The 25,786-nt window shown below is 50.3% G+C and overlaps 11 protein-coding genes across 11 annotated transcripts; 6 read left to right on the top strand and 5 right to left on the bottom strand.

The window, feature by feature from the left end:
* Nucleotides 1-816: 816 nt before the first annotated feature.
* BDZ99DRAFT_347462 (Rho GTPase activation protein) lies at nt 817-1,693 on the bottom strand (the record flags this gene model as incomplete). The annotated part of the gene is made up of 3 exons (XM_033714447.1): nt 817-1,090; nt 1,151-1,391; nt 1,441-1,693. Coding segments are annotated over 3 exons (768 nt in total), but the record flags the coding sequence as incomplete, so codon positions are not given.
* A 2,395-nt stretch (nt 1,694-4,088) lies between these two features.
* On the top strand, nt 4,089-4,624 carry BDZ99DRAFT_44040 (uncharacterized protein). The gene has a single exon (XM_033717713.1). It carries the CDS (start codon nt 4,159-4,161, stop codon nt 4,435-4,437), a length of 279 nt encoding a protein of 92 aa, XP_033576008.1. The 5' UTR covers nt 4,089-4,158; the 3' UTR covers nt 4,438-4,624.
* BDZ99DRAFT_44043 (uncharacterized protein) lies at nt 4,384-4,899 on the top strand. The gene has a single exon (XM_033717714.1). It carries the CDS (start codon nt 4,476-4,478, stop codon nt 4,797-4,799), a length of 324 nt encoding a protein of 107 aa, XP_033576007.1. The 5' UTR covers nt 4,384-4,475; the 3' UTR covers nt 4,800-4,899.
* On the top strand, nt 4,625-5,723 carry BDZ99DRAFT_44039 (uncharacterized protein). The gene has a single exon (XM_033717711.1). It carries the CDS (start codon nt 4,812-4,814, stop codon nt 5,526-5,528), a length of 717 nt encoding a protein of 238 aa, XP_033576006.1. The 5' UTR covers nt 4,625-4,811; the 3' UTR covers nt 5,529-5,723.
* A 1,930-nt stretch (nt 5,724-7,653) lies between these two features.
* On the top strand, nt 7,654-9,328 carry BDZ99DRAFT_499371 (uncharacterized protein). The gene has a single exon (XM_033723649.1). It carries the CDS (start codon nt 7,891-7,893, stop codon nt 9,046-9,048), a length of 1,158 nt encoding a protein of 385 aa, XP_033576005.1. The 5' UTR covers nt 7,654-7,890; the 3' UTR covers nt 9,049-9,328.
* On the top strand, nt 9,174-14,650 carry BDZ99DRAFT_533424 (uncharacterized protein). Its single transcript, XM_033726508.1, has 6 exons — nt 9,174-9,596; nt 9,653-10,015; nt 10,099-12,204; nt 12,326-13,138; nt 13,189-14,138; nt 14,251-14,650. Exons 1-6 carry the CDS (start codon nt 9,399-9,401, stop codon nt 14,522-14,524), a joined length of 4,704 nt encoding a protein of 1,567 aa, XP_033576004.1. The 5' UTR covers nt 9,174-9,398; the 3' UTR covers nt 14,525-14,650.
* On the bottom strand, nt 14,559-15,724 carry BDZ99DRAFT_444994 (uncharacterized protein). Its single transcript, XM_033717906.1, has 3 exons — nt 15,534-15,724; nt 15,175-15,475; nt 14,559-15,098 (listed from the first exon to the last, which is right to left on the bottom strand). The coding sequence occupies exons 1-3, from the start codon at nt 15,603-15,605 to the stop codon at nt 14,953-14,955; spliced, it is 519 nt and encodes a 172-aa protein (XP_033576003.1). The 5' UTR covers nt 15,606-15,724; the 3' UTR covers nt 14,559-14,952.
* A 401-nt stretch (nt 15,725-16,125) lies between these two features.
* BDZ99DRAFT_488824 (uncharacterized protein) lies at nt 16,126-17,705 on the top strand (the record flags this gene model as incomplete). Its single annotated transcript, XM_033722939.1, has 2 exons — nt 16,126-16,559; nt 16,610-17,705. The coding sequence occupies 2 exons, from the start codon at nt 16,126-16,128 to the stop codon at nt 17,703-17,705; spliced, it is 1,530 nt and encodes a 509-aa protein (XP_033576002.1).
* A 2,448-nt stretch (nt 17,706-20,153) lies between these two features.
* Nucleotides 20,154-20,841, bottom strand: BDZ99DRAFT_477519 (uncharacterized protein; the record flags this gene model as incomplete). Its single annotated transcript, XM_033722122.1, has 2 exons — nt 20,154-20,756; nt 20,839-20,841. 2 exons carry the CDS (start codon nt 20,839-20,841, stop codon nt 20,154-20,156), a joined length of 606 nt encoding a protein of 201 aa, XP_033576001.1.
* Nucleotides 20,842-21,955: 1,114 nt separating this feature from the next.
* BDZ99DRAFT_533412 (uncharacterized protein) lies at nt 21,956-23,233 on the bottom strand (the record flags this gene model as incomplete). The annotated part of the gene is made up of 2 exons (XM_033726507.1): nt 21,956-22,575; nt 22,630-23,233. The coding sequence occupies 2 exons, from the start codon at nt 23,231-23,233 to the stop codon at nt 22,205-22,207; spliced, it is 975 nt and encodes a 324-aa protein (XP_033576000.1). The 3' UTR covers nt 21,956-22,204.
* A 314-nt stretch (nt 23,234-23,547) lies between these two features.
* BDZ99DRAFT_43957 (uncharacterized protein) lies at nt 23,548-25,426 on the bottom strand. The gene has a single exon (XM_033717662.1). The coding sequence runs from the start codon at nt 25,176-25,178 to the stop codon at nt 23,862-23,864; it is 1,317 nt and encodes a 438-aa protein (XP_033575999.1). The 5' UTR covers nt 25,179-25,426; the 3' UTR covers nt 23,548-23,861.
* Between the last annotated feature and the right edge of the window lie 360 nt (nt 25,427-25,786).

Raw genomic sequence — 25,786 nt, 5'->3', positions numbered from 1 at the left:
ATCCCGGGCAGTCCTTGTTAAAAAGGCTACACGGACAATTGTTCTGGTACTGAAGATTTCTTTTTCGCATCCCTCAGCTTGATGATCGTACTACGTTGCCTTGCAGCCATCCCAACCTCGAACATGATTAGCAAATTCAATAATTAGAAGGTGGAGAGCTGGAATACCCCACCTGCTCAGCTGGAACGTACACTGCTCAGTGTGCTATGAAGTAACTTTAATTCTAGTCCTCGGCCAATGAATTCACCGGCGGAAATCGGAGCCTCTCCACAGATAGCAGCCTCATCGCAGCAAGCAGAATTGCCTGCGGTTGACTCCCCCAAGTCATCAGCAGCCATACAGGATCAAGCTCCAGTTAGTAGAATCATACAGACGAAGGCTGGGGTGCGGGCTCACGCAATTTACAATTCCAGTCTAAACGCCATGAAGCGCATTTGGGTGGAATTCGGAGCCAGTCACTTCTGTGATGGTGCCAACAGTGTCACAGAGGGAAGTGAATAAATCGTGTGCTCATCCCAGGATGGCAAGCTTGCTCGTTAGCTCGTTCTACGGCGGTCTGCCACCGAGATCGCCATATATATCTCCACACCTGTCTTCCTAAGACACACGTCTCGCCGGCTTCAGAATTTCTTGTTCCTCTATGGAAGTATAACGGATCACGAAGGGCTTGTTGCAGGGCCCCCTCGGGGATGAAATGAAGAGCGAATGTGAAAGTGAATCCCTGGAGAAAGAAGTCGTTGGCTTCGGTTTCCTTTGCATAGGCTGAGAGTCCATAATTATCACCTCTTGAGGTGCGTCTCATGTCGAATCCATTCCGATGAGAAAATGGTCCTGGTTTTCGATTAGGAATACTAAAATACCTTGGCTGACTCGCTTGTTGTAACTCGTTTCATATTCGTTTGAATGGTCTTGAACGTCGTCGTGTCTCCGCAGAATGCCGTGCTGGAATTTAGATGCTAAGACAGAGCATGTCGCCTTGTTGTAATCGCTCTTAGCAGCAAAGACCACAAAGAAATCTAGCAGATAGAGCAGTAGCTGCCTATGAGGCGCAGGCATTCTTCGAATGAGCGACTGGTATTCTTCTATGGTCCTGTTCATGTATGAGGCGATTTCGTCACCCTGGTCTTCCGGACTATAATAATCTCCGGACTCCATTACCCTACGCCATTCATTCGGCATGGCGGTGTCAAATGCCTTAAACCATTCATATGGGATGACGGGTTCTGGCAAATTCTCTAAGAAGAGTATCAAGGTGCTAGCGGCATCATGGACAGAGTATCCTGCCCAGTCAAACCCTTTTCCGTACCGCTCTGGACTGTGGAAGACTACTTTCAACTCTTGCACTCGTTCTTGCTGGCCAGGCGTAACAAATATGCCCTCTACACCCGTAGCTGGTGCTTGATTAGCAAAGGAAGTGGCAAAAGCAAAGGGGATACAAACCTTTCCCCTTGAGGAACACCCCACACTTTCCGACGATGATTGGGACATAACCGTAAATGTAGCTTTCTCCTGCTTCGTTGAATAATGAGATAGCGACATTGGCATACATTATACTTTGATCAAGAGCAACACCGAATATTCTATATTCATTCTTTCCAGGTGCCTCAGCATGAGCTTGACCTTGGAATTTCTTCCACCAGGAACCAAGATCCCTACGGCTAGTTCCAGAGGATTCCTGCTTGCTGGCAGCAATCTCCTTCGTCGCTTGGGCTAGGGTGACTGAGACTTGCGAGTGCCCGAGTTGGGTATTATTGAGGTAGAGGGCGGTATTTGCTGCTGTTTCCTCCTCGAAAGTCACGATTGCGGATTGGGCGGTGGCAGTCGGGGTAATGGATAAGGAAGAAATCTTGCCACTGGAAACGGTTAGTGGTTTTTGATATATAGAACATGACATCTACGTCACTTGAATTGTTGCTGAGATGAAGAATGGAGGTGCAAGGCTTACCAGAAGCTAAAGAAATCCCTGACTTCCTTCTCGCTGGTCTTGCTCGAGATATTCTCAACGTCAACTGATAAGGACGTCGAGCTGGGAGAATCGAATTTTGTTTCCGCCCTACCATTCTTTGATTTTGGACTCAGGAAGCGAAATATATGGCGTTCTTTCTTCCCACTACTTGATTGAGCGAGTTGAAAATTGGAATTATTTGAAGTCCCTGGTGAAAAAGGAACATCTTTTTCTGAAACTTTAGGGGTCGAAGCAGACGCAGTCCTGGGAATTGAGCTTGAGTCGTAATCCGTAGAGTTGGTAAGCGAGTGTTTTGATGCGTTTGGCGAGAGGAGAACGCTTTTTTCTGTTGATGCAGTACTCTGAGGTAAGCTTTTCCTTCTAATTTCGTTCTGTCGGACAGCTGTCGCAGCCGAAGAAGATTCGGGATGAATTTCTGGAGTGTTGACTGAATTAAGCTTTATATTTGCGTTATTCGATACAACTTCGTTCGCAATCGCTGGATTGACAACATCTCTTGTAGTGTTTGAGGTGGGCAGTTGAACTTCGCTTCTCACTTCGCTCGACAGTGTGCCAGACGCTTCATTTGAGGCACTAGAAGGAGTCTCTCTCAATGTAGGTGGTAGCACTGTCTCCTCGGCACTGTGTGAGCTGGAAAGGGGAAAGCTGCTTCCTGTTCCACTTGAGGTTGGGATCAGCCCGCGTTGTGCACGGGTTCTCACACCCTCCACCAAACCCCTCTGATATTATCTATCGGCAAGCAAAATTCATAAGTCACAAAAAAACAAAATCCATTGGATGGGACTGGGACGTCGCAATTGCATCTTTACCCTTGGCAATGCTATTCTAGAGTTGCAGCGCTCGTCTGGGCATGTCCTCAACTGTCCCCTCCATGGAGTTAAGCTCGAATCATATCCTGCCCCAGCTGGTCCCCACTGCGCGTGCTCCGGCTGCAGTCCAATGATGCGGCGGTAAGTGCGACCTCAAGATTTGACATATGCTTGTCGAAATTGGTCACGTAATACATGGAGGTGTGCCCAGGTGTGTAATTCCTTGATTCTTAACTATCTAGATGCGCGGCCCTCCCCTCTTATATTCGGGGCAGGATGGCTGGTTTACTCCCAGCCCCCCTCTATTGCTTCGTGGGACGCTGTCCTAATGTTCCTATAGTACTGCCTAGCTGCTAAATGTACCAAAATTCAACACTCCCCCGGCCTCTCGAGCAGAAGCAGAGGTAAAGGCAGAAGCAACTGCGCGTCTAAGATAGCTTAATAACCTCCAACTCCAGCCTTGTTAAAACCCTTTAAAACCTTTACAGGAATAAGGGAAAGAGTACTAGAGTTTACTTTAGTAAAAGAATACATCTATCTAACCTAGTGTTGCCTATTGTTACGACACCGTCACAACAGCCCCAGAATGGTCCAAAACGCCTCCTAATTACCCTCTATTCCATAAAACAAGTCAAGGGCGAAGCAAGGCCCGGAATTTGGGCTGGAACGCAATAAGCAAGGGCATGGGGCCCTAGAACGGACTCATCCATTCCTACTAGAAGGAAGCAAGTCTAGAGAGACGTATAAAGAGACCTTTTTAGACCTACTAGCTGCATCAAGCGGCTCGAATAGAATCTCACCTAGAGAGCCACCCACCTTGTGACGTACTAGAGTCTTCTTGCCCACCGCTACCCCTTATCATTTTAACAGAGCCATCGTATGCTAGCGCGAAGGAATTCTGATGCGAGAATGGAGAGCAAAAGAGGATGGGAAATATTAAGCCTTCCGCGAGATGGGAGAGCAGAAAGATGATTGAAATTGGGGACAGAAAGGGCCGAGTTGACAGTGGGTAGAGAGGAAGTGTCCAAGTTATCGAGGAGGCAGAGCCTTTTATGGGCTCCACCACCCACTCCACGACGGGCAGCGGGAATATAGGTGTCTCCATAATCCTTGCTCTCATAGTATCGGTTTAGTTAACGGGGAGCAGCGTAGAGGCACGCTAAAGCAATGGTGCTGCAGTATCTCGCATAGATGGATGCTACAAGGAAAGAAGTCGCGTGTGGGCATGTTAGGCGCCAAGGCGCTTAGTCACGATATTTATGGATTAAAAGGGCACTAGCGGTAATTGCAGCCATCAGGTCAGACTGGTGAGTCCAGCCGTGGAGCGATGCGCTTTGCATCGTCCAAGACGATAGGGATGACTGGGCTTACGAAGCGACTCAGATGGGAAAGATCTTTGAACGGGCATACTGCACTCTTGCAGCCGTTGATGCGATTGATGACGACACGGGTATAGACAGAGGACTGTTCCTTCCTCGAACAGAAGATCCCCTGACAGTACGCCTGAAATGTCATCTCCTGAAGGATCCCGTGAAACCCGAGAGATTTCAATCACCAGATGGCCAGCCGTACTGTTGGAAGTACACCTATCGTTTGGATGAGGACGAGGAGAGGACGAGGACGATAGTGCCGATGAGGCTCTTTCAGATCAACATCGACTGATCGCAAAGCCCAGACTTCTGGGATCTTCGTGGGAGGTCATGCGCTCGAAATGGAACTGGAGAGGCTGGATTCTCCAGGAACGCATTCTCTCTAGGCGAATAGCTTACTTTTCCAAGACTAAACTATCCTGGGACTGTCTCACGACCTCGGGCGAAGAAGAATCGCTTGGCATTGCGGTGACTCCTTTACGAACGCAGTATTTCCAGAGCGGCATTCAGTCTTGGCGGTCACTTGTAGAAGACTATACAGCGTGTTCAATATCTTTTGACTCCGATAAGCTGGCTGCTATATCGGGACTCGCTGAGCGATTGGAGACAAGAAGTAACACTCGCTGTTTCGCTGGTATTTTTCAAGACTCCTAGGGAAACGGTTTGATGTGGCGATCGAACTTCGAGAATCCTATGACACATATGGATTCATTCCACGCACCGTCATGGAGTTGGGCCGCTTATAAAGGGCCCATTATCTATAGCCTTGGGCGAGGCATGGAAGCGGGCAAATCCACCAGCCACTGCGAAATCTCGGAGCTTGCGTTTGACATCGAGAACAGCTGCCCTCACAAATGCTCAAAAACATCGACCACATGCGTCGTAGGAAGCGTACGATGGGTAGGAATGATTGGCACTGCAATCCGATCAGGCACTTTGAGTTTCTTGAATCTTTCTAACGATAAAGATCTCATCGAAATCCTTGGTTCCCCCGTCCACTGGGAGCCACGACCGCCACTGCGCATCGTCCGGAGCGTAGCAGAAGAAGGGCCGCGGAAGCTCAGTATCCCTGGTCGGTCCGAAGCGTTGAAGGATGAGAAAGGACGCATAGTCGGCTGGGTTCTCTTGGATACGGATGGCTCTGTGACTGCGGGGCCATCATTCTTTTGTGCGGCAATGAGGCGTTGGCAGAGGACAACCTATGCAGACCGTTCATTGGGTGTTGTTCTGGGGTTCGATTACAGGGGGGAGGAGATATTGGACATCCTTGCATTGAAACGACGCGGCGAGAACCCCCGGACTTATGAGCGGATTGGGATCGGGAGAATCGTCGACAAGAGCTGGATACGAAACTGTTGTAGACAGACAATAGAAGTCTGGTGAGATGGGAGAAACAATAGTAGCCGGCAGTGATGGCGGTCAGATTGTTGCCAAATTGGGGTCGCCGAAGGGTAGCAACTTGCAAAGCAAGTGGTACGGAAAGTATACACGGAAAGAGGTGATTGTGAGATTGAGAAGGATTGGAATCAAAGGAAGAGCAGGAATGTGGTATAGGAGGGAGTCGTGAAAGCGGAACTCATTCCTTGACGCCAGAATGTCTTTGGTTTGCTACTCTATCCGGAAGAACACGATGCCAAGATTTAACTATCAAAAAAAATACAAATTCAAACCCTGTAAAGGCAATGAAAACCTTACTGACGATCTACCACAGTGAGACCCAGAGAACCTTCTAGGGGGCAAGGTCAACGACGATGCTGGTCCCTCGTACGAGGAAATGGTATCGGGGATTCCGACGTATGTACGCTTGGGGAGGCAAGTCGGCAGAACCTGCACTAGTGAGGCAGCTTCAAATATCGTCTGGCCGCGTTCGGGATCGATTCGTGGCCCAAAGGCGGCTCCAGTGGCGCTGTACACCCTGACTAGAACTACTCAGTGTTATGTACATACGAGCACCAGAGCCCAGGACAATGGCCTAGGACCTTAGGACAGAAGCATCAAGGTTCTACAGCATGGCGTGGTACCTATGGGCACAGGACAAGGACAGGATCACGTGATGACAAAATCACGTGGATGATCTCGGTAATCTTTTGTGGCGGTGCGCCAAGGGAAGAGATCAGGAGAGCAAGTGATTTCCGTGATCTCTTTGATCTTGACCTGTGGAAGAGAGAGCAGAAAGATCAAAGAGATCAAGATCAAATTGTATGAAGCATGGAAAGCTACTTAAACAGGATGGTTTCCTGTCAGTTCGCGGGCCTCTCGCGTAGGAGCCCTCCGCGGAGGACTTGACCGTTCCAGAACGCCTACCATTTTTTCTCCTCTTCTCTCTCAACTAAAGAGCCGCTCCTCTCTGGAAACAACTCCTTCAGAGATTTAGCAGCCGCCTTATTGTTGGAAATAGGTTCATCTTGGAAGCCGAGGACCGAGGAAACTTTCTATACAAGCCATGTCTCAGCAATCCCGTGAGGTACCCGTCCCTCTATCCTCACGTATATAGCAAGCTTTATGCTCAATCTATAATTGACAGAGTTAACTCCACTTTCAACATTAGTCTTACACTAGCAGGTCCCGCTTCAATCGCCGACAAAAGACATTGAAAACTTGGTGAAAGGGCTCCAAGAGCACTTGCTGACAACCCCGCACAAGAATTAGCATAGGAACAATCAGAAATATACAGATCTGGAAGAAACGTACAGGTATGGGCTTGCAGGAATTTTGGGCATCGGAGGAGGAGCTGGGATTATGCAATATAGCATAATAGTGCCCTTTCAGGCTTAGAATAATCGGGCGGAATAAACTCACTCACTCAGTTTCTAAACCCCGTCGTTTCTGGCGGCACGCGCCTCCACTTATGTAGGGCATTGTCTCTTGGGGTGACATTCCTAGATGCAGCAAGTGTCGATCCAGCCATAGCGGCAATTTGCTGAAGAGGCCAGGGCGCAAAATCCTTTAATTTTAGCGAACCCCTTCTTTTGCGAAGCCCTCATTGGTGATAGTATATCCTCGTAGGTGACTTCATCCTCGTCAAGGCCTCATCTGTGTGACAGAATTGCGTACTGATTGTTGCCGAAGTCCAGCTCGGAATCTCGAACTTGCTCAAATTCCAAGGTAATGGTATTAAGAGAGCGCATCTTGATGGCAGCAATCTTAACACTCGAAATGAGACGTAGCAGAGGCGAACTGGGCCAAATGACACGTAGGTGCCGCGAAAACTCGAGAAGCTCCAGCCTTGTCTCGAGAGTATATACGTTGGTTCTGATTTATTACATAAGTAGAGCTGGAAAACTGCGCTAGAGGATAGATAGAATACGCCGCTAGAAAGTAAAGTACAGCACTAGCTACCTAGGTACTAGCATGGGCGGGAGGAGCACGTGGAGCACTCGGATAGATTCTAGCCTGGAACGTGGCAGCGGTTGGGAACACGCCGAATAAAGACTAGCCTAGGAAGCCACGAGGCCGATGGATAAAGGGACCACTATCGATTGTTCTTTCACCTCTCACTCGCCCTTCAGCACTCAGTGTCATCGGAACACCCTCCCAGCATCATCCCTTCGAGATGCATGCAGCATCACGCGCGAAAAGCCACCCTTGCATGAAATGTAGCGTGGCAGCTCCAGCGGGCCGGGACCTTCAAACGCCTTAAATCTGCCGCTTGGAAAAGGACGGCCACGTTCTCTTTCTCGCGTACGATCCTCCTCGAGTTATACGGGTGCGTATCCCGCGAGACTGTCGAGCCAGACTGTTGCCGATGGCGAGCATAGCTGCCATTCCGGATCTACTCCTACATATCATCCTCCAGTCAGATCTCGATACGCTCCTGCACCTCCGCCTCACCTCTCGATCCGTCAAAGACCTTATAACCGCATACGAGTCCACTGTTGTACGACGCGTTGCCCGGAACACCTTTCCGCAGAGCACACGCCTTCTCCTAGAAGCATCGGTAAAAGGGAAATATGATCTGAAGTGGCTGCTGGATTGCAAGCTTCGGCAATTGGCCGCGATAGCTGTCGACAAGCATCGATGGGAACACAAGCTGCGAGTCGCGGATGGTGCGGCAGCTGAGGATCCAGTAGGAGAGGAGTTGCGAGAGCGCGTGTTCAAGGGATTTCGAATACTGCGCCTGTTTTCGAATGTCGCCAAAGATGCCGAGTCAGTGCCGTTGGACGAGCTCCCGCAGATCGCCATTGCAGCTCAGAACGACCACTCGAAACCCTTCCATGTCGTACAACGAGCAGTGCCACACTTCAGACGGAAGAGCCTCATAACTTCGACCGCATATTGCATATCGAAACGGTGGTCACAGGCTCAGGAGAGCACGCGCCTAGCTTTGCTGTCGTCGGATATAATCCGGGAATGGAGGAAAGAGTTATGGATACTGGAGATGCGGGAGAACTTTCTAAGACAGATGTGGCCGGAATATGCCTGCTACTTCCAGGACATGTTCTTCTTTGTCAAGGCTTCGTTCAGTCATCTTGACAAGCAGGATAAGCACTTCGACTGGGGTTGTGAGAAAGGATCTAAACGGCTCGACGACTCGTGGGTTTCTTGGTACATTCTGCGGGAAGGCCCAAGACTCTTCTGGGAGCAATGGTGGGCGAATAGAGACAACCCAGAAGCATCCCCGATACTCGAGGAAATCGAAGATGCTTGGGATGGTCGGCCACCTGTCCTAGCCAAGATGGAGCGCGAGAGCTGTCGACGCTTGTTTGAAACCTTGGACGAGCTGGCACAAGATGCATATCCATATAACCCAATTGCTACAGTGTTTCGGCCTCGGCCGTGGACGTTCTTCACGGAGTATGGGCTAGCATTTGAGAGGAGACTTCGAGCTGTTGAGCGCCATCCAGAGGAGATTCTCGACCGCGTTGCCTTTCACGTCGATATGAAACCCTTTGTGCCACTTTAGCTCGTAAGTTGGAAGAGAGGCTGTATTGCATGGACATAACGGAACTGCACCTGTTTGGTCACGTGGTCAAATGCAAGATGAAAATTATTCTGTCTAGTATTATACCAGAGTTTGTGGAACTTTGCAAGATACCAACAATCACAAACATCATTCAAATAATACACTAAATGGCAAGATATTGGTGGGAAACAGAACGCTAATCCTATTTGATCTAAAGCGTGCCAAGATGGGGGCCAAAAGGATGATCCATCAATACCTCAATGTCAGACACGAAACATGCTTTTTAGGTCGCAAGATCATTGTGAGGTATTGTTTATATCCGAAATGCATTGATTGCTGTCGCGTGCGAGATGAGCCAGACCGAAGCGCTGCTAGAGCAGGAAGCCGAGAACGCCTCCCAGGTCTCACCGCCATCCCCTTACACCGGCTCTGTCCAGAACGAGCAGCATCTTGAGACACTGGCCGAAACGACGGATGCCGTCGTGTTCTTTGTGGATCATAATGGCAAGAGGTTTATCTTCCCGTGGGTCGAGTCTAAGACATGGCAGGTACACGGTTTCAACCCTGCTTGACGCTAGAAAACAAAAACTAACGATTCCTCCAGGGTATGAAAAACCTGATTGAGCGAGCCTATTCGCGTGGTGATAATTCTGCGCTTTTACCTGAGGTCGCAGAGGAGAAGTTTGATCTTTTGCTTTTCAACGGAGATGTCGCTCTCCCTGAAGTATGGGGGGCCGTAATCCGACCGATGGAGACAGTACGTCTGTCCTTGTGGTCTTTGCCATACGTGACATCTCCCCAACCACCACCGGAACCACCGGCAGTAGCAGGGGCTGAAGCGCCTGGTACTGGTACTTCGTTTCCACCCGATCAAGAACTCGATGACGTTGTTATCATACAGGAGAGGGGGCAGTCGCACCGCCATAAGGGCGCGACGAGAATTCCTAAACGCTTTGCCAGGGAGCAGGTAATAGTACAGTTGGGCTATGCATTTGAAGAAGAGGTAATATCGTATATCATCGTCCAAAGAAAATTTGCTAATAAGACCAGGATGATTTCCTCGTTATCCGCAGAGCTCTCAAGAAGAGTCAAATCGACGAAATTATCAAGATGAGCGAATCCTGGCGGGAACCAATCGAAGAACAGGTCAGAGCGCTCGAGGAAGAACGCCGAGTTCTCGAAGAGGAACGCCGCAATTCGCCACGCTCTGGGTCACGTTTTAGGCCACGCTCTGGGTCAAACTCGAGATCGAAGTCTCGCTCTCATGACTCTCGTTCTCGCGCTCGGTCCCGATCGCCTGCCCGATCAGTGTCCGGATCACGTTCCCGTTCTCGATCCCGCTCTCAATCTCGCGATTCCGTAATTTCATTTCCATCCAGCGAAGAATCTTCTTTGGAGTCTGTCTCAGATGCGTCGAGTTCGGGTAGCGTTTCCACTGACTTCGAATCTCCTAGGCCCTGGGAGCCCCCCCGGGACAGAGATGGCAATCATCTGTCCTTTCTCGCAAAACACTCTGAAGTCTCTGACCAGGTTCAATCAGAAGAAACAAGCCGCAAGCCTCCAGCCCCTCGGCCTATGATAAAGGAGCCTGTTGATATCTTAGAGGCTCACATGGCTCGCATGTCTTCAAACGAAACCAAAACCTATGTGTTTATCCGCCAAGTCAACTCCCCCCAAAAGCCTGGTAGCAAAGATATTGCAAGCATCCGCTGGCATCACCTCCATGCTTTCGACGAATTAGACTTCTATGCGTTCAAGGATGCTTGTACTAGCGTTCCCAAAGTGAGCACTCAGGCATGCCATGCCGTTTCAACGCTATTGGCAAGAGTGGAAACAGAAAACATCAAAACTGCACTGGATGGTATGTTCATCGAACAGGGTACAGTCCTGCGATGCGACTTCAAAGACGGCCAAGGCAAGGAGCATGCTGTCATATTCTCTTGCGTTCCATATTTCGATCTACAGGCTCCGATGAAGCCAAGGCTCAGTAGAGGGCAGCGCCTCCATCCTGTCAGGACCCTGATGTCCACGTTATATCCGTACGAAGATGTAGTGGAGCGTGACCGAGAGCAAGCATTCCGAAAGCATGGAAACAACTCCTCGGAAAGTATCATCCATGTGCCAGTCTTCTGGATGCTCTGCATCGGCTCTGAGGCGATTGTAACATGCGGCTATAAAACGTTATCAGCAACATTGGGTCCATCCATATTGATGGAGCGTGACATTCAGAAGCTCGGAAGGTTAGAAACTGCTGTTGACATTAGATTCACTGACTGGGAAGGCCGGGTTTTCTTATTTCCACGGGAGCGATGCAATACCTTCTTCGAGTTCGAACAGAAGGTTCGAGAGATACGATCGGCGTCGGCACGACAGGCTCCCATAAAGGGTACTCTCAAGTTTGTGCTTGTGCAGGAGAAGGGCAAAACGTTGCTGAGACCCGGCAATTGGGTTGAAGAGGTCCATTCTTTGAAGACTACCTTCGTTGATATTTTGATTTTGAATGAACCGGGACACATGTCTGACGGGACTGAGGCTCTTGAAGAATGGGACTCGAAAGAAGAAATTTCACAAAATGGCGCAACTCCTGAAAATGACTCCTCGCAGAAAGACGCAGCTGCACTTGACACAACTATTCGACGACGACCATTCTTAGCCTGGAAGTCGTCAACAATGCTGCAAAACGAAATAGAGGGGCTCCGTGAAAGGGACGCTCCCGTTGAAGATCAAAATACAGCAGAGAGGACCGGGATGATCAAGAAACTGGCTTTAGTGGAAAGGAACCTTCTCTTCGACACTCTAGAAAACGATGTCGTTGACCACGACGTTGACAAGGGGTTCGCGTCAACCGACTACTATAAAGGCCTCTCGGAGCGTAAATTCGAAACAGCGATAGACGCCGTAGGCAGACTCAAGGCTGGGGCACCTTTAGAGCCACCTCTGCTTTTGAAAACCGACTTCCGCCCCGGAGAATACCAAGGCCCTGGTCTTACTGATGAGATACACAGCAGGATAATCGATTTCCAGCGATATAACATCGCCAGGCTTGCAAATAAGTTACTTCGGGAAATATCTGAAACGTTCTCTCTATATGTTTCCGACCCTGATATGAGTCCCACATTGGGGAAAGTTTGGTCAGCTCTGAGCATGATAGCAGCGGTAAGTCAGGCAGTCACTCTCTTATCGTCGGATCAGGAGCTACTCATATTTCTTATAACATGTGCCTCTGTTGAGCATTTGGAATGTTCGCCGTCGCCTATTCCCGCTGACTGTACTTCAGGTTCTTCAAAAAGCCGTTGACACAGATGCGCAAGTCACGGGCAAAAGCAAGGCCAAGCTCTGGACACTTCGCAAAAGATCCGATTTTATAGACAGGTCCTTAGCTCCAGAGCTCGGCTCCTGGCTCCCACAGCACATCAAAAGATGTAAAACGTGTCGAAAGGCCGAATTCGCGACTGAAGACCAGGCAATCAAGCATCTACAGAAGCAATGTGTGAGAGACAATATGTGGAAACCAATGGAAGGCGATGAACATGACCCAAACCCGGAATTTCGACCGTCTCTTCGCAGTGATTCGCAAATGCGCTTCGAGGAGCGTAATTCTGCAATCATCTCTATCCTTTCTAAGAGCATCAAAGGAATTTCAAAGCTTCGATTGCAAGCCATGGAGCTTGCAGAGGGAGTCACCTTCGACAAAGAAACTGTTGCGGACCCATATGCATTGCCACTATCACTAGTTGAATCGTTGCGGAGGTTCGTTGTCTTGTTCTTAGGAGTTGAACGCGCCATATTCTTCGTCGACAACCGTTTCAAGGATTGGAAGCTCGAGCACAGGAAAGAAATTATGGAATACTTCACAGACGGCATGACTGCGCTCCAAAGATTTGAGTCTAGTGTCCATATCTCACTCGCGGAGGCCCGGAAAGACCTTTGTTTTATGGTTCGATCTCCCCCGAGCGAGAGCAACTTTCTCTTGAAGCTTTCCGTTGGACCTGAGTTCATCCTTGCGTGGCTAATACGCCGCCTCCTGGTCAAGCCCATAGATCACAACGTTGGGACACCCGAGTTGTATCGAGAATACCTCTCGGCTCTTGTAAGACTCCCGTGCATCGTTCGTGGAAGGAAGCTGACGTGCATCCTCAGGCATTTCAAGTCAATCACCATCCTCGGAAAAGACTACTCCGGGACATCAATCTTCTACAAGAGGAGCTCCATGCGTTGGACCAAGTCAACAGATGGCAGGTAAAGCTAGTCGAAAACTACATAGCTGTTCTTGACGACAATTCATTCGCAACCGAAATCGCTGGTCGCCGAGCTCTCTTCGAACATGAAGAGAACCTCCTTTCTGGCTTCATGCCTGACCTGCTAGATGATCACGAAGACTACGTGGAGCTGTTAGGGCGATGCCAGCCGCTGATAGAGACGACCAAGCAAAGCACGGAGATCAACGAAGAGGACCATGGCAAAGCAATCTTGGTGTTCACGTTAGTGACCATCATTTTCCTGCCACTGTCTTTTGTTACTTCATATCTTGGTATGAACACGATCGATATCCGCAATATGGAGAACAAGCAGTCCCTCTTCTGGGAGATAGCTCTTCCGCTTACTGCCGTTACGGTTGGATCGATTCTCTTAGTTGCTTACAATGGCGATCAAGTCCACGATTTTGTTTCGTCGGTTTCCCATACACTGACTGGAAAGAAGTCGAAAAAGAGTAGACACACCTTGTCGGTGGCTCAAAGAAAGAGATTCACTGCAGGCGTTGGCTCCTCGAGCGACCTTGACTATAGGAGCACTGCAGACTCGGCGGAATATGCACTGCCAGTCACTAACCCGCTCGCTGGAGTGATTAGTAGGCTGCCTCCGCGTGTAGCTCCAGGCAGGACTAACACCAAAGTCCACTACGAAGATGACTATTACGGCGAATCGATATCAGCGATCAGGAAAGACTCCCGCTCTCGGACATACACAACCCAAAGGAACGAGATGGCGATGCCGGCCCCTATGAGATCACCGGCAGTTATGCCCCTGGAGAGGGGTCGTCCGACCTATGCAAGAGTGCATCGGAAATACGTCACGTCCGACTCCCTAGCGTATGTATCAAGCTTCCTTATCTTCAAATTTCCAAAGAAGGCCCTGTAAATGGTGCCTCGGGTCATGACGAGTCTTCATCACGAATCATTCTTATGCTGACGGATCGATTAGTCATTTTGGGTTGCCTTGGGAATACGATGCTCAGGACCCCTACTACGTGATCATTACGAAGGATATGAGCACTTATGACCTCGACGAACTATTTGAGCATAGTCGCCGTGCCATAAACCCGCAAACACGTACCAAAACGCGACGCAGGATCCCCAAGATTTATGTAGATGATAAGAAAGCGGAGTACACTTGGGTAAGGAAGAAGGCGAATCGAGGGACACACCATGGTGAAACTTCGGGGCGGTCGCAAAGGAAGGCTGTGTATGTGGATTAGGGCTACTCTTCAGATGTGTTGTTGCTTCCTGAAGCTGCCTTGTAGGGTCCCAAAATGGAATATGTACCGACCGTTCTACAGTGCCAGGTTGATGTTGATTAAATGCCACCACACATTCGCCCTTGATTTGGGGCACTTTTGCTTGCTGTGTATCACTTTGTGGAGAGATCTATGCGAGCCGTACACCCATGGAGAGTCTATGCCCGCTTGCCCAACTCCCATCACAACGCATTATACTTTCTACCCATATGTTCGAAACATTGAAGCGCCTAAGAAGTGGCAGATCGATGCTCAACGACTCATAAAATTCATATTACGAACCACATGCACTTGATATCCCACCCCGCAATTCCACTAAACGCCTTCCCATGCATGCATATCGTAGCCCCCATTCTGATATTCGTATCTCATGATCTCCGTCCCAACCCTCACTTCTTCCCCTTCTTCTTCTTCTTCCCACCCCCGGCCCCCCCTCCGCCCGGCGGTCCCTTCGCATCACCAGCCTTCACATCCTTACCCACCCCCTCTGGCACCGGCGTATGCGTGCCGGCTTGATCTATCGGTGCGCTCAAATCTGCCAAGCATGCGATTAGCCCACGTTCTACAGCCCCGAAATCCCTACACCGCAACGGTTCGAGGATTCGACCCACCTTCCACAACCTCCGGCAGCGCTGCCATAACTCGTGCCAGCTTCCCCAAGCTCCCCACCAACCGCCCAACCTCAGCTGCTTTATTGGTCTGGTACTTCAGACACGTGCCGGACGCTGGGTCGTACGTCTTGAGCGTGAAGGTTGCGATGTTCGCGCGAGTGGGAGTGGGAGTAGCGGACACATCGTCAGATGCCGGTGCTGCTGCAGGTTCAGATGCCGTGAGTGTGGCAGCCTTCTTCCGCGATTTCGAGACTTTGGAGGCTTTGGGGCTGAGGACGGAGTATTTGGATGAAATTCGGGTCTTTGCGCGGGGGTTAGTGTGGGCATTGAGGGATGGGAAGGGAGGCGGGAGGACGGACACTTGTTGGGCGGGCTTTTAGGAGGAGGGAGGACTGCGAGAGCCACTCTGCGCTGGTTGAGAAGCGAGGCATTTTGGGTTGGTGGTGTCGTGAGGAGAGGGATGAATTGGGGAAGCTTTTCGCGGGGTTGGATGGGGATGGAAAATCGTTTGGCCGAGAGGTTTTGAGATTGAGGGTTGGTCTTTCTTAGGCATCCATTCTACTTGCAATAAGAGGTCTGATTCACCAAATACTACGCTTGAAGACCATCAGTTGACTGGCTAAGCGGTAGACCTTCTCAAATACAGCCGTCCTCTCAAATTTGGACGTCCTGATGCCCTTAACTCAGCCACAAACTTCTTATGACTAGCATTAGCAACTCTTAGAATCTCTTGGAACCTATTTATGAGTCAAACGTATTCTTAACACTTTCAACTTGTTAAAATTTCTATTCCTCAACATATAGCGTTCTGGCTCGAAGCACTTCACAATCATGTCGAATCAGCATGGCACCGAACAGGCGCCTTCTCAGCTTCAGGCTCTAGCCGGAAACCACAAAACGAAAGAAAACCCTTTAGATGTCGACATGAAGTCTTTAAACATTCATGACAGCATGGACGTAGCCTCCGAGGTGTCCGAATCAGAGGACGGAAAGGTCGCCAACCAACCATCTGAGGACATTAAAGCACCAGAGAATTCAGCCGAGCTAGAAGCTATTGCACATGACTTATTGAATAGAGCCAAGTCTCTCCTATCCGAGGTCGAAACATGGATTGAAGCTGTTCACCAGAAGAAACTAAGCACGGGTCAACGGGCCGTGGAGTACAGGACCCTCAGGAATGACATCGAAGCCGAAATTGGATTCTTAAAGAAACTGGCTACGATGGATTTGTCTCAAGAGAAAGCGCGGCATTACATTGTCTCCTCCAATCTGATGTATTTTGAAGCCATGTGGGCTGCTGCCAAACGATCTTCGGGCCTTTTAGCCTTCCGGAAAAATCTGTTCCACAGTCGGCCAGCAGACCGACGAAGAGGAGTCGAGCAGAAGTAATATTACCTTTCACGTGATGCTTTAGATTGGACTAATTTGATTCTAGGGGTGTCAGATCATCGAGAGCTCGGGGAGACGACAAAGCATTTGCTCTTGTTGATATCATCGCTCGCGATGGGCTTGAGTGGATAAAAATCTCGACTATGTCAGAAAAACGACTCTTGTTCGATCTCGCTAAGTTAGGATGGCAGAATGACGCCTTTTCAGACTCTGAAGATGAAGACATGGATGATCAGCCAAGTAAACACGATGAAGATGATGACGACGAAGTGTCCTTGGTGAAAACGGCACGAGACCTAGCAAAAGGCGCCCCCAAAAGTCGCGTCATGGGTAAAATACCGACTGTGCGTTTTGTGCTGCCAAGGATACATTCCGGGAAAATAAAAGAGATCGACAGTGTCATCCAGAAGATGAGAGCTACGGGCGCCATCGTAGAATGTGGGAACGATTTAAAACCACCTCTATCGATGGAAGCTGCCTTACCTCGTCTTCTCGTCGATCGATCTACCAACTTCACTGAAACTCTCAATATCGATTGTACCATTCTCCTTGCGATCATATCCGACATCAGTCATGCCGACGTACCAATACAGGACTGGTACCCTCCCGCGGTCAAATCTCAGATTGTTTCCGAGGCCAAGGAACGTCTTCTCCCCACCCAATTCTACCCAATCCTGAAAGGTCGTTCTATGGTCTGTACAGAAGAGGCCGCACTACAAATGAAAGAGATTGCAGCTATTATCGGCACGGAATCAGAGAAACAGCGTGCCCTGATTCTCTTCGGTGAAATCTCGCACCAATCTAGAGAAGATCTAGTCGTGGCTTGGTCGAAGCTATCTGCTTACTCTTCTCCGCCGGACTTGCTTCTTCCTATTCGAGTCGTTCCAAAATATGTACCAGATGCCCGAATCTCCCCAACAGCTGCAGCAGTAGCCTCCGAACTCACTCCGATCAATAGCTCCGTGTTTCTATTTGGCTGGATGGCTGGTCTCACTACATTGACATCGAACCGGACCACAGTCAAGCAAATAGACCGTATTGTCGACGATGTGGGCTTGGAGGATTGGGATTCGGGGCCGTTGCTCTGGGTCTCTGAAGAGGCGAGGAGCTTGATCGCGAAGCAGGGCAGGCGGAAAGCGTAATGCATTCATTCTATTTGAGGGTCTGAGAGTGTAGAAAGGAAACAGATCACCTTAGCTTGGAGACAAACGTGCTATTCACGAACAAACAAAAGCGAGTGCGGACGAAGCCACTCTTAGGCTTAGTATGTTTGACAAGTCTACTAACCTTGAAAGCCAAGGCTATTCGAAGTTCCACGAGAAGGCTAATAACAGCTTTGTATTTCGTATGTTGCGTGCAGAGCTTCATAGCAACCAACTCTCTTTTAGATCTCTCTTTTAAGTTCAATGAGCTCCTCCAATCCCAACCTTTTGCCTCATGTCGGCTTCACTAGTGAACGGACTGGTACAGGCGTTTCCCTTCCATCGTTACATCCTTCACACCTTGTCCATACAATTCGATATCACACACCTAATCATCTAGGCTGGATATCTCTCCGGACGCACGAAAGATGTCAGTGTATTAAGAGGTATATGCCTTCTCTAATCTTCACCTGTTTTCCCGTATCCTCTAAGAGATACACGCCACAGCAAACACAGCCGACACCGCCAGCACCCCCGCCCCTCCAACCCCCGTCAACGCGCACGCTCCACTCGTACTCGTCGCCACCACGATGCTCGCCGTCCTCGTCGGCGTAATCCCAACCATCTCCAACCCCCCCGTAATCGTAACAGGCTCATAATCGCTCGCCCCCACGTCGAGCTGAACACCGACGAATGGTTTACTCCACGGCCGCCAAAGTTCGTCAAATTTCACGCCGCAAACGTGGTGTCGTACCGCGAACACGTCATGATGTTCCCGATCTCGTTTGTCGTGTACGCGTACGTCGACGGGCCTTGCGTGACGATGATCGGGGTGGAGGCGATGTCAGTGTCGAAATTTGTCGAGGGCCTGTCCGAGACTATGTAGGTGTTTTGGGCGTATACCACGGTAGAGGTGATGAGGTAGGTTGTGGCGGTGTCACCGAGGGCGATGATGGAGCCGCCGTAGTTGGTGTGGGGGCGTGATCGAGCTAAAAAGTAGGACCTCGTTTCTTCACCGGTGTTCAACGTTGTTCTTGGCAATATTGGAGGATTTTCCCATGGGTGTTTGGGTGTCACTCCACATCGGCGTCGAGGAGGCTGGAGGAAGCTAGATCTCTGACAGAGGAAGGTGACAAGCGAATGCCGCGATGGCTAAGCGAGTGCAAAAGCTGTTCCCATTGGCTAGACCCTTTTCATAGTTCCTTTACGTCTTGCTTTTGAGGTGAAAGAACTTGACAGATCCTACACACGTATGGGCTTACTCCATTACTCAGGTTGAAATTGATGTGAACTCTGATTTCTATAGACGTCTAGCTAGTTGTATATATACTAGGGGAAGGAAGGGGGCCACCCCCAGGGTGGCGCGCTAGTAAGTTCAGATGAGCCCTGCACAGCTGAGGCTTCAGCTCGGTTCTCTACAGCTGAGATTTCAGCTGGGTTCTCTACAGCTGATGTTCGGAGAGTAGCTTTCTGGCATATGAGTTGTTGATCCTAGGTTGTAGTGCTGCAACCTGAGTCCATTGGTCATCTCTCGGGGCACGCCAGGGACGAGTATTAGATGCGAATAGGGCTAAGGACTAGATTTTTCTGAAAACAGCGCTCTCATTCATCTTCTAGTATCATTGGAAAAGCAACAGGATCCGATGCTCACTAACTGTCCCTGTAACGACTGAGAACGGCAGTGTTGACCTTTGGGGTTTTTATGGGGATGGACGGTTTAGGTGAAGATGAGGCAGAAGCCACAATGACAATTTCGCTAATTAAATTAAATAGATCCCATCCAAAAGGGTAAATGATGATAAATTGCCAAAGCCTTCGTAATGCATGAGCACGTGTCGTGGGTCCCGGCTCGCTCGAACCGGCGTCGGATCTCGACTTTCTAATAGATACGTAGGGGTTCAGGATTTGCGCGAAGAACTTCAATTAATTTTATTAGATCCGGTCTTTAACTAGAAGGCAGCAAGTGCAGATTTCATCGCACACAAGCGGTCAAGGTATGATGAACCAAGGGGTAATCACCCGTTTCTTTTGCAGCTTTATATCAAGACCATGCTTGACGAGGCTGATGTATCGGGATCAAAAGCAGGGACCATCACACCGCTACTCATCGGCGTCTCCGTCAGAATAATGCTCAGGATATCGCTCCTTGACGGGGATCACTTTTAAATTCCCCTCTTTATTGTCAAAGAAAGACCTGAAGTAACTTGCCATGGTGTGACTATTTGGCACACCGGTCTCCAGAAATCGTTGGAGATCATGTACTGTTACATTTCGCGCATCGATGGGTCCGTCCTGAAGGGGACGATAAAGATTATCGACCTATATAGCAGCTCTGACAAACGTGATCGCCAGTCTGACCCAATTGACACAGTCGTTAGCACTCTCAACACCCGGCGGCCGACGGTACTCCACTGTGCCCGGTTTGCTGGACAACAGGTTTGTGAAGTTCTAGGCAAAATATCGATCGAAGTGATGTTGACATTTGGTATTCCCTTCAAGCGGGTTCATCAACCCGATGAGCGTAATGAGCTCAGGGAGATTTTCGATTCCGCAAATGAGATCGACGGGATCCTTGGTTGCGCAAATGGCCTCAATGTGATTCTTGGTTCCGCAAATGGGACGGTCGGGATTCTTGGTTTTGTCAATGAGATCGACATTGTCCGCATACTGCGCCTCAAATCTGCGATTGTCCGCCCAATTGGCCTTTACGTATTCGGCGCGTTTGCTCTTCTGAGCATTTTCGGTGTACTCTTTTCTCCATGAGATCACATCTGGCAAAGTATCGAGGTTCCTCTCAGCCTCCGGATATGAGACTTCAAAGGCACCCTCAAAGTACAAGACGCAACAGCTCAACTTTCGCAGATCTTCGATATGCCACTTCTTATCTCTTGGTGACAAATGTACATGTGTGCCGCAGGTTGTGTTTGTCGACATCACCTCTTTGCTCCAGAGCCCCAAAGATTCGTTCGACGGCCGGTTTCCACTTCTCGCTAGCATGTTTATGCTCATCGAATAGGATTGGAGATATTGCCTCGACTGAACAGGTGTTATCTGCGATATGTATGAGCTTTAACTCTTCTTTAAACCCAAGTTTGGCTGGCCGGGAGGGGACATAACATAAAGCTCCACATACCATGGTGGCTCTTTCCTTGGAGAGTGGGGTCGTACTTCAGCTGCCATACCCTATACTCGCGAACCAGCGGGTTGGATTCATCGTATACGACTATCTTCAGATCCTTTTTTCAGATGTCGTTTCATGTCCTTCTCTAAGATGGTGAACCTCTTCTCTCTTGCAACTGGGGACACATCTTTCCCTCCATTATCGTACTGGGGAAGGCATTCAATCTCGATGCCTATCCTAAGGTCAAGGTTTCGAGCATTGAGCGGAGGCTTAGGAGACCGGCGTGCTATCTTGAATTTACTCTTGCTGAAGAGCTTCTTGAAAGTCAATCGAGGTTGAGGATTCTTGGACTTTCGCTTGCCGTCAGGCATTTTGGGGGGGATGATCAGATTGGGCTTTCGCAAAGGGAAACGGTTCTCTCTCAGAGGACAAGGCTGATTGATATAGATTCAGCAGACTAGGCAGTGATGATAGTCAAAACAAGGTGCTGCGCCAGCCCTTCGATTCTTTATAGAATTTGGATGCCCCTTATAAGGCTGCGATACCTCACCCACCGCACAAGATGCGCACGGTCTTGTAGACGCAAAGCTATAATTTTAGTAACGGCTTCTCACTCTTGCATGTCATTCCGTTGCGCTGGACTGCCCAAATTGCCCGTTTCGAGGCTCCATTGGCTGCGCAACACCCAGAGAGGATGTCATGGTGGTCGACTAACCAAATCCGGCGAAAAGGCAAACACAGGGCGGAGTTCAACGAACATGATTGAACTGTTGATCATGCAAGAGCAGTTCCGATTTATTGTTCTGCATGCGAACAGACGCATACATGGGGCTGAGCCGTGATGGTGAGCTATCAGTCGTCAGCATAACCGCTCACCTGCACGCCCACCATTAGGGAAACTTATTCCCCGACGTCTGGAAAGCAGAAGGCATATGCAGCTGCAGAGAGAGTGGCGACGCTGAAAAGTGAGTCTGTAGAGGCGAGCGCGCTAAGGTCTTGGCGAATCCCCCCTACCTACCCTGCTACCTACAGCGCCTGCTCACGTCCGGTGAACTGGCGCAGATTTGACGACACAGGTGCACTAAATGGGATTAGAACGGAGGAAAGCCTTGTCTGGACTAAATCTTACCACGGCTGAGCTGAATTCGCTAAAAGCACAGTGCTGCGAGACGTTACTTTCGAGACTATCCCTCTTTTGCAGCTGACTTTTGTGGCTTGATATCCGTGCTAGTTCACCGGACGCGGGCAGGCGCTGTAGGGGTCGTTGCCTCTGGGAACACCCGTAACATCCACTTTCAACCCTCCCTAGAATGTGAAAGTTCCCAGGCCTTCCACCGCCTATGATAGAGGCGCTCACGGGGGGGGATTTAGGAGAGCATTATGTCAAGACGAAAGACACGATCTTCTCCAGAGCCTGCAGGTCTCCTTCCACGGTCCCAGAAGTCTCTTTATCAACCCATCCTTCAGTATAACTCCCTCCAAAGTCAACAATCCACGCATTATTCTCAGTATCAATAAGGACGTTATCCACCTTAGCATTTCCCCAGACAACCCCTGATCTATGCAACCCCGTCAGTGTTTCCGTGACCTGGGTTGCCCAATGCTGTCTCAATGAGAGTGGCGTGTCGGGACGTATAGCTGTCCCTAACTTTTTACGTTCATAGTCGATATAGGTGAGTAACATGTCTATTAGAAAGCCCTCTTCATCTTGTACAACACCATGCAATCGACAGATCAGCGTACTGGACCCTAGATCCACCATGGCAATCCTCTTGTAATTCTCTAGCTCGGTTTACGCCTGACTTAATGCTCCGGGGTGGAACAGCTTAAAGAAGTACGCCGTCTGGCTATTGTGAACAAGCACCTTCTCGGGATGTTTAAAGAGTGCATCGTCCGGCTGATCGAAGCTGAGTTCGACTTCAGACGGGTGGAATGGCACTGCCCATGTAGCTAAGTCACGGAGGGACTCAACATCCAAGCGTACCCCCGGTGGCATGTGGCCTGAACGCTGCGTATGAACACGTCGCGACCGCAATGTCTTATCGAAAGCCTCGAGCCTGCAGACGAACCACTCGAGAAATAGGTAGTCGTGCAAAGTGGCTCGTCCACCTCTAGCTTTCTCTAATGCTGAGGCTGTAGCGGGCGCCAAATCTGCGATGAGTGTCTCAAACGGCGGCATAATCCAGTCATAGAAATCGGACTCTAAGGGTCCATCAATTAGCTCCTCGCCTGTTTTCATCACTTCGAGGCATTCGCGATAGTACGCTGTTGCAGCAGGTGGGTTCTGAAAGTCTGACGGTGAGATATGGAGGTAAAATATCTTTCCGTTGCTCCGCACAATGATCTCGCAATCATCATCGTTCAGGCTTGTCGTGTGGGATGCGATGTGATATTTTGGACGACTCATTGCTGCAGGATCGCACCCTAGGAAGGGTTTCAATTTGCGAAGGATTTTGGATGGAGGTATACTTCTTTCTCGAATATGTGATGCTCTGAAGTACGCTGAGAGGGACAACGTAAGAAGACCAAAAGCCGGTGGTCACCAGTATGGACTTCGTAGTAGTGGAAACAGCTGGTAGCCTTTGCGAGGAAGTTTGAGCGGCTGGAGTGCGTGCTCGTCGAACGGGTAAATGAGCCGGCCTGACAATTGTTGAGGTCGAGTGTTGGAGGACGGCTTCTCAGCTAGAGGCGGCTGTGCCGCCCGCAACGTCCCGAGGTCTGCACCGCAATGGCTGCACCGCACATTCGACAGGAAAATCAGCGCGTATTTTGACCAGTAGAGAAATGCAAGTGACTTGAGATCATTGTTGATGCGCGAGAATGTTGTCGCAAGCGCCCTCTGTAAGCAGGCTAAAGGCGGGCGGCCTGCTTCCATCTAACGTCAAGAGTGCCAAGATCTGAAGTCAAAATACTTCTATCCTTAACGGCATTTTGTAACCTGTAATTCCTTCTAGGAAGGTTTGCTATACCAACCAAGCTTCCTCACCCTTTCTGAGGCAATCATTGAACCCTCATCTATTCCAAGCCGGGGTGTCTCATACATCTTTTTCATCCGAGTCCATCCTCACCATCTTCCGCTTCTCCATCCTCTCCAGCCCCGATTGCGTCCTTACAATCGGAGTCATGTCGAGCGTCCCGTCCTCATGCTCCTTGGCAATCTCGTAGCCCTGCGTCTGCTTGGCAAGTTCTGCTTCTTCCTTCTCTTTCGCCTCCACTTTCTTCTTTGCCGATCCAACCCGGAGACGATGCATTCCCACCTCGGTCACCAACGTAAGCCAACCCGTAAGTAGCGCAAACGTCTGATCTGTGTCCGTGATAGCATACGCCGTGCAAGGCATATAGAAACATTTGACGCTCGAGTCGTCCGTAGGAACCGGGGGCCGATCTAGTGGCACAGCGAAGTAGATAATCGGCAAGCTGACCAGCAACAGCAAAGGATAGACCCCAAACGCGCAGACGAGCGCCATCGCCGCCCACTGCACCCCCGTCTCCATCCACTCGGCCAGCGTGTCCAGGCGCTTGCGGAGCGGGCTTCCGTCGGGATAGCGCGGCTTCACGCCCTCCCAGACCCCGAGTGCGAAGCCGTAGCTCGGTACTAGCACCGCCATGGCCAGTGCCGGGACCGCGAGGAAGAAGAGCGCAATGACGGCACGTGACGTGGCCCCGGTCATCGCGCCAGGCGTGTACAGGAACGGGATCTGGTCGTATGGCCAGGGGCTCACCGCGTCGCCGAGCTCGCGGCGGACCACGCCGACGAAGACGACGCACATGGCGATCAGGGGGAGGAGGCTTCCGCCTATAAGCACCAATATGCGGGGAAGCTGGCGGACAGACTCTCTGTCCCCCTCGCTCTTCTCGCCTTCTTTGACGTCTGCTTCTGAGTCTGAGTCCTTGGGGAGCTTATTCCCAATGGTCCACGCGATAGCGAGCAGCTGCGGGATGATCGCCGCAAAGCCCCAGAACACAACCGTCATGCCGGCCGCCACGGGGCCGGCTTCTTTCTTCCATGCATCTGAAGCGAGATCGGCTTGCCAGCCTGCCTCGAATTGGTTCCAGTGACTGAGGAGGTTGATGGCTGCGATATTGGTAACGAGCATGAAGAGCCAGAGGTTGGGGTCGATGCCGCTCTTGTGCCCGACCCACATGCGGTACAGGGTGCCGAGGAGGGTGAGGAGCCAGGCGAGATAGGCGCCGGGGCCATAGATGGGGCTGATGGTGGCGATGCCGAGGAGGTCGGGGGCGGTTGCTGTGACGGGGAGGTAGATTGGGGAGGTGGTGGTGGCGTCCGCCATTTTTGAGAAGTTAGGGTAGGATGTGAGGGGCGCGAGGAAGGTGGTGGGTAGTGGGCGCATATATAAAGTAGAGCGATGTTACAAGGGTATCTTGAAGGGTAGATAGAGGGGTAAATGGTCGAATCAGGACGCATAGCTTGGCCACGGCTCAGCCTCAACGCCCTCCAATTTGCTGTCTGGAGGGTAATATTCTAGTCCAGCATCGCCCAGACTCGGCCTAGTTTCAAACGTGCAGCAGCGATGATCTGCGGCTCGGTAAGGGAATCTATTATTAGGTATACGTTCTGAGGCTGCACTCAACGTGCGCATGGTCTCGTATACAAGACATCCGATTGCTATGAGGTGTATTAAATGCTCAGCGATGGTTGAAGTTCAAAGCCGGTAGCTTCTTCAGGGGTGATGCATCTGACAAGTCTCAGTCCGACCAATCAAGCTTCGAGGATTATCCGCTGGCGCCGTTCAGCCTCGTAAGCAACAACACTTCAACAAACTCCATCTCCAGAATCTCAGCTTCGACGGTGTCTGGGGACCGAGCGTGAAATCGAGCAACGGAGTACGGAGTGTAATACGCATAATGGCTCCACCGAAGCAGTTCGAAGAGAACAGCAAAGCGAGCGCGGCGGCGAAAGAGCGGAGCTCCGTCACTCTTCGAATGCCAAAGCGTATCA

Source organism: Mytilinidion resinicola (assembly GCF_010093595.1).
Source record: "Mytilinidion resinicola strain CBS 304.34 unplaced genomic scaffold BDZ99scaffold_11, whole genome shotgun sequence".
Taxonomy (NCBI): Eukaryota; Fungi; Ascomycota; class Dothideomycetes; order Mytilinidiales; family Mytilinidiaceae; genus Mytilinidion; species Mytilinidion resinicola.
This window is presented reverse-complemented; position numbering and strand designations above follow the sequence as displayed.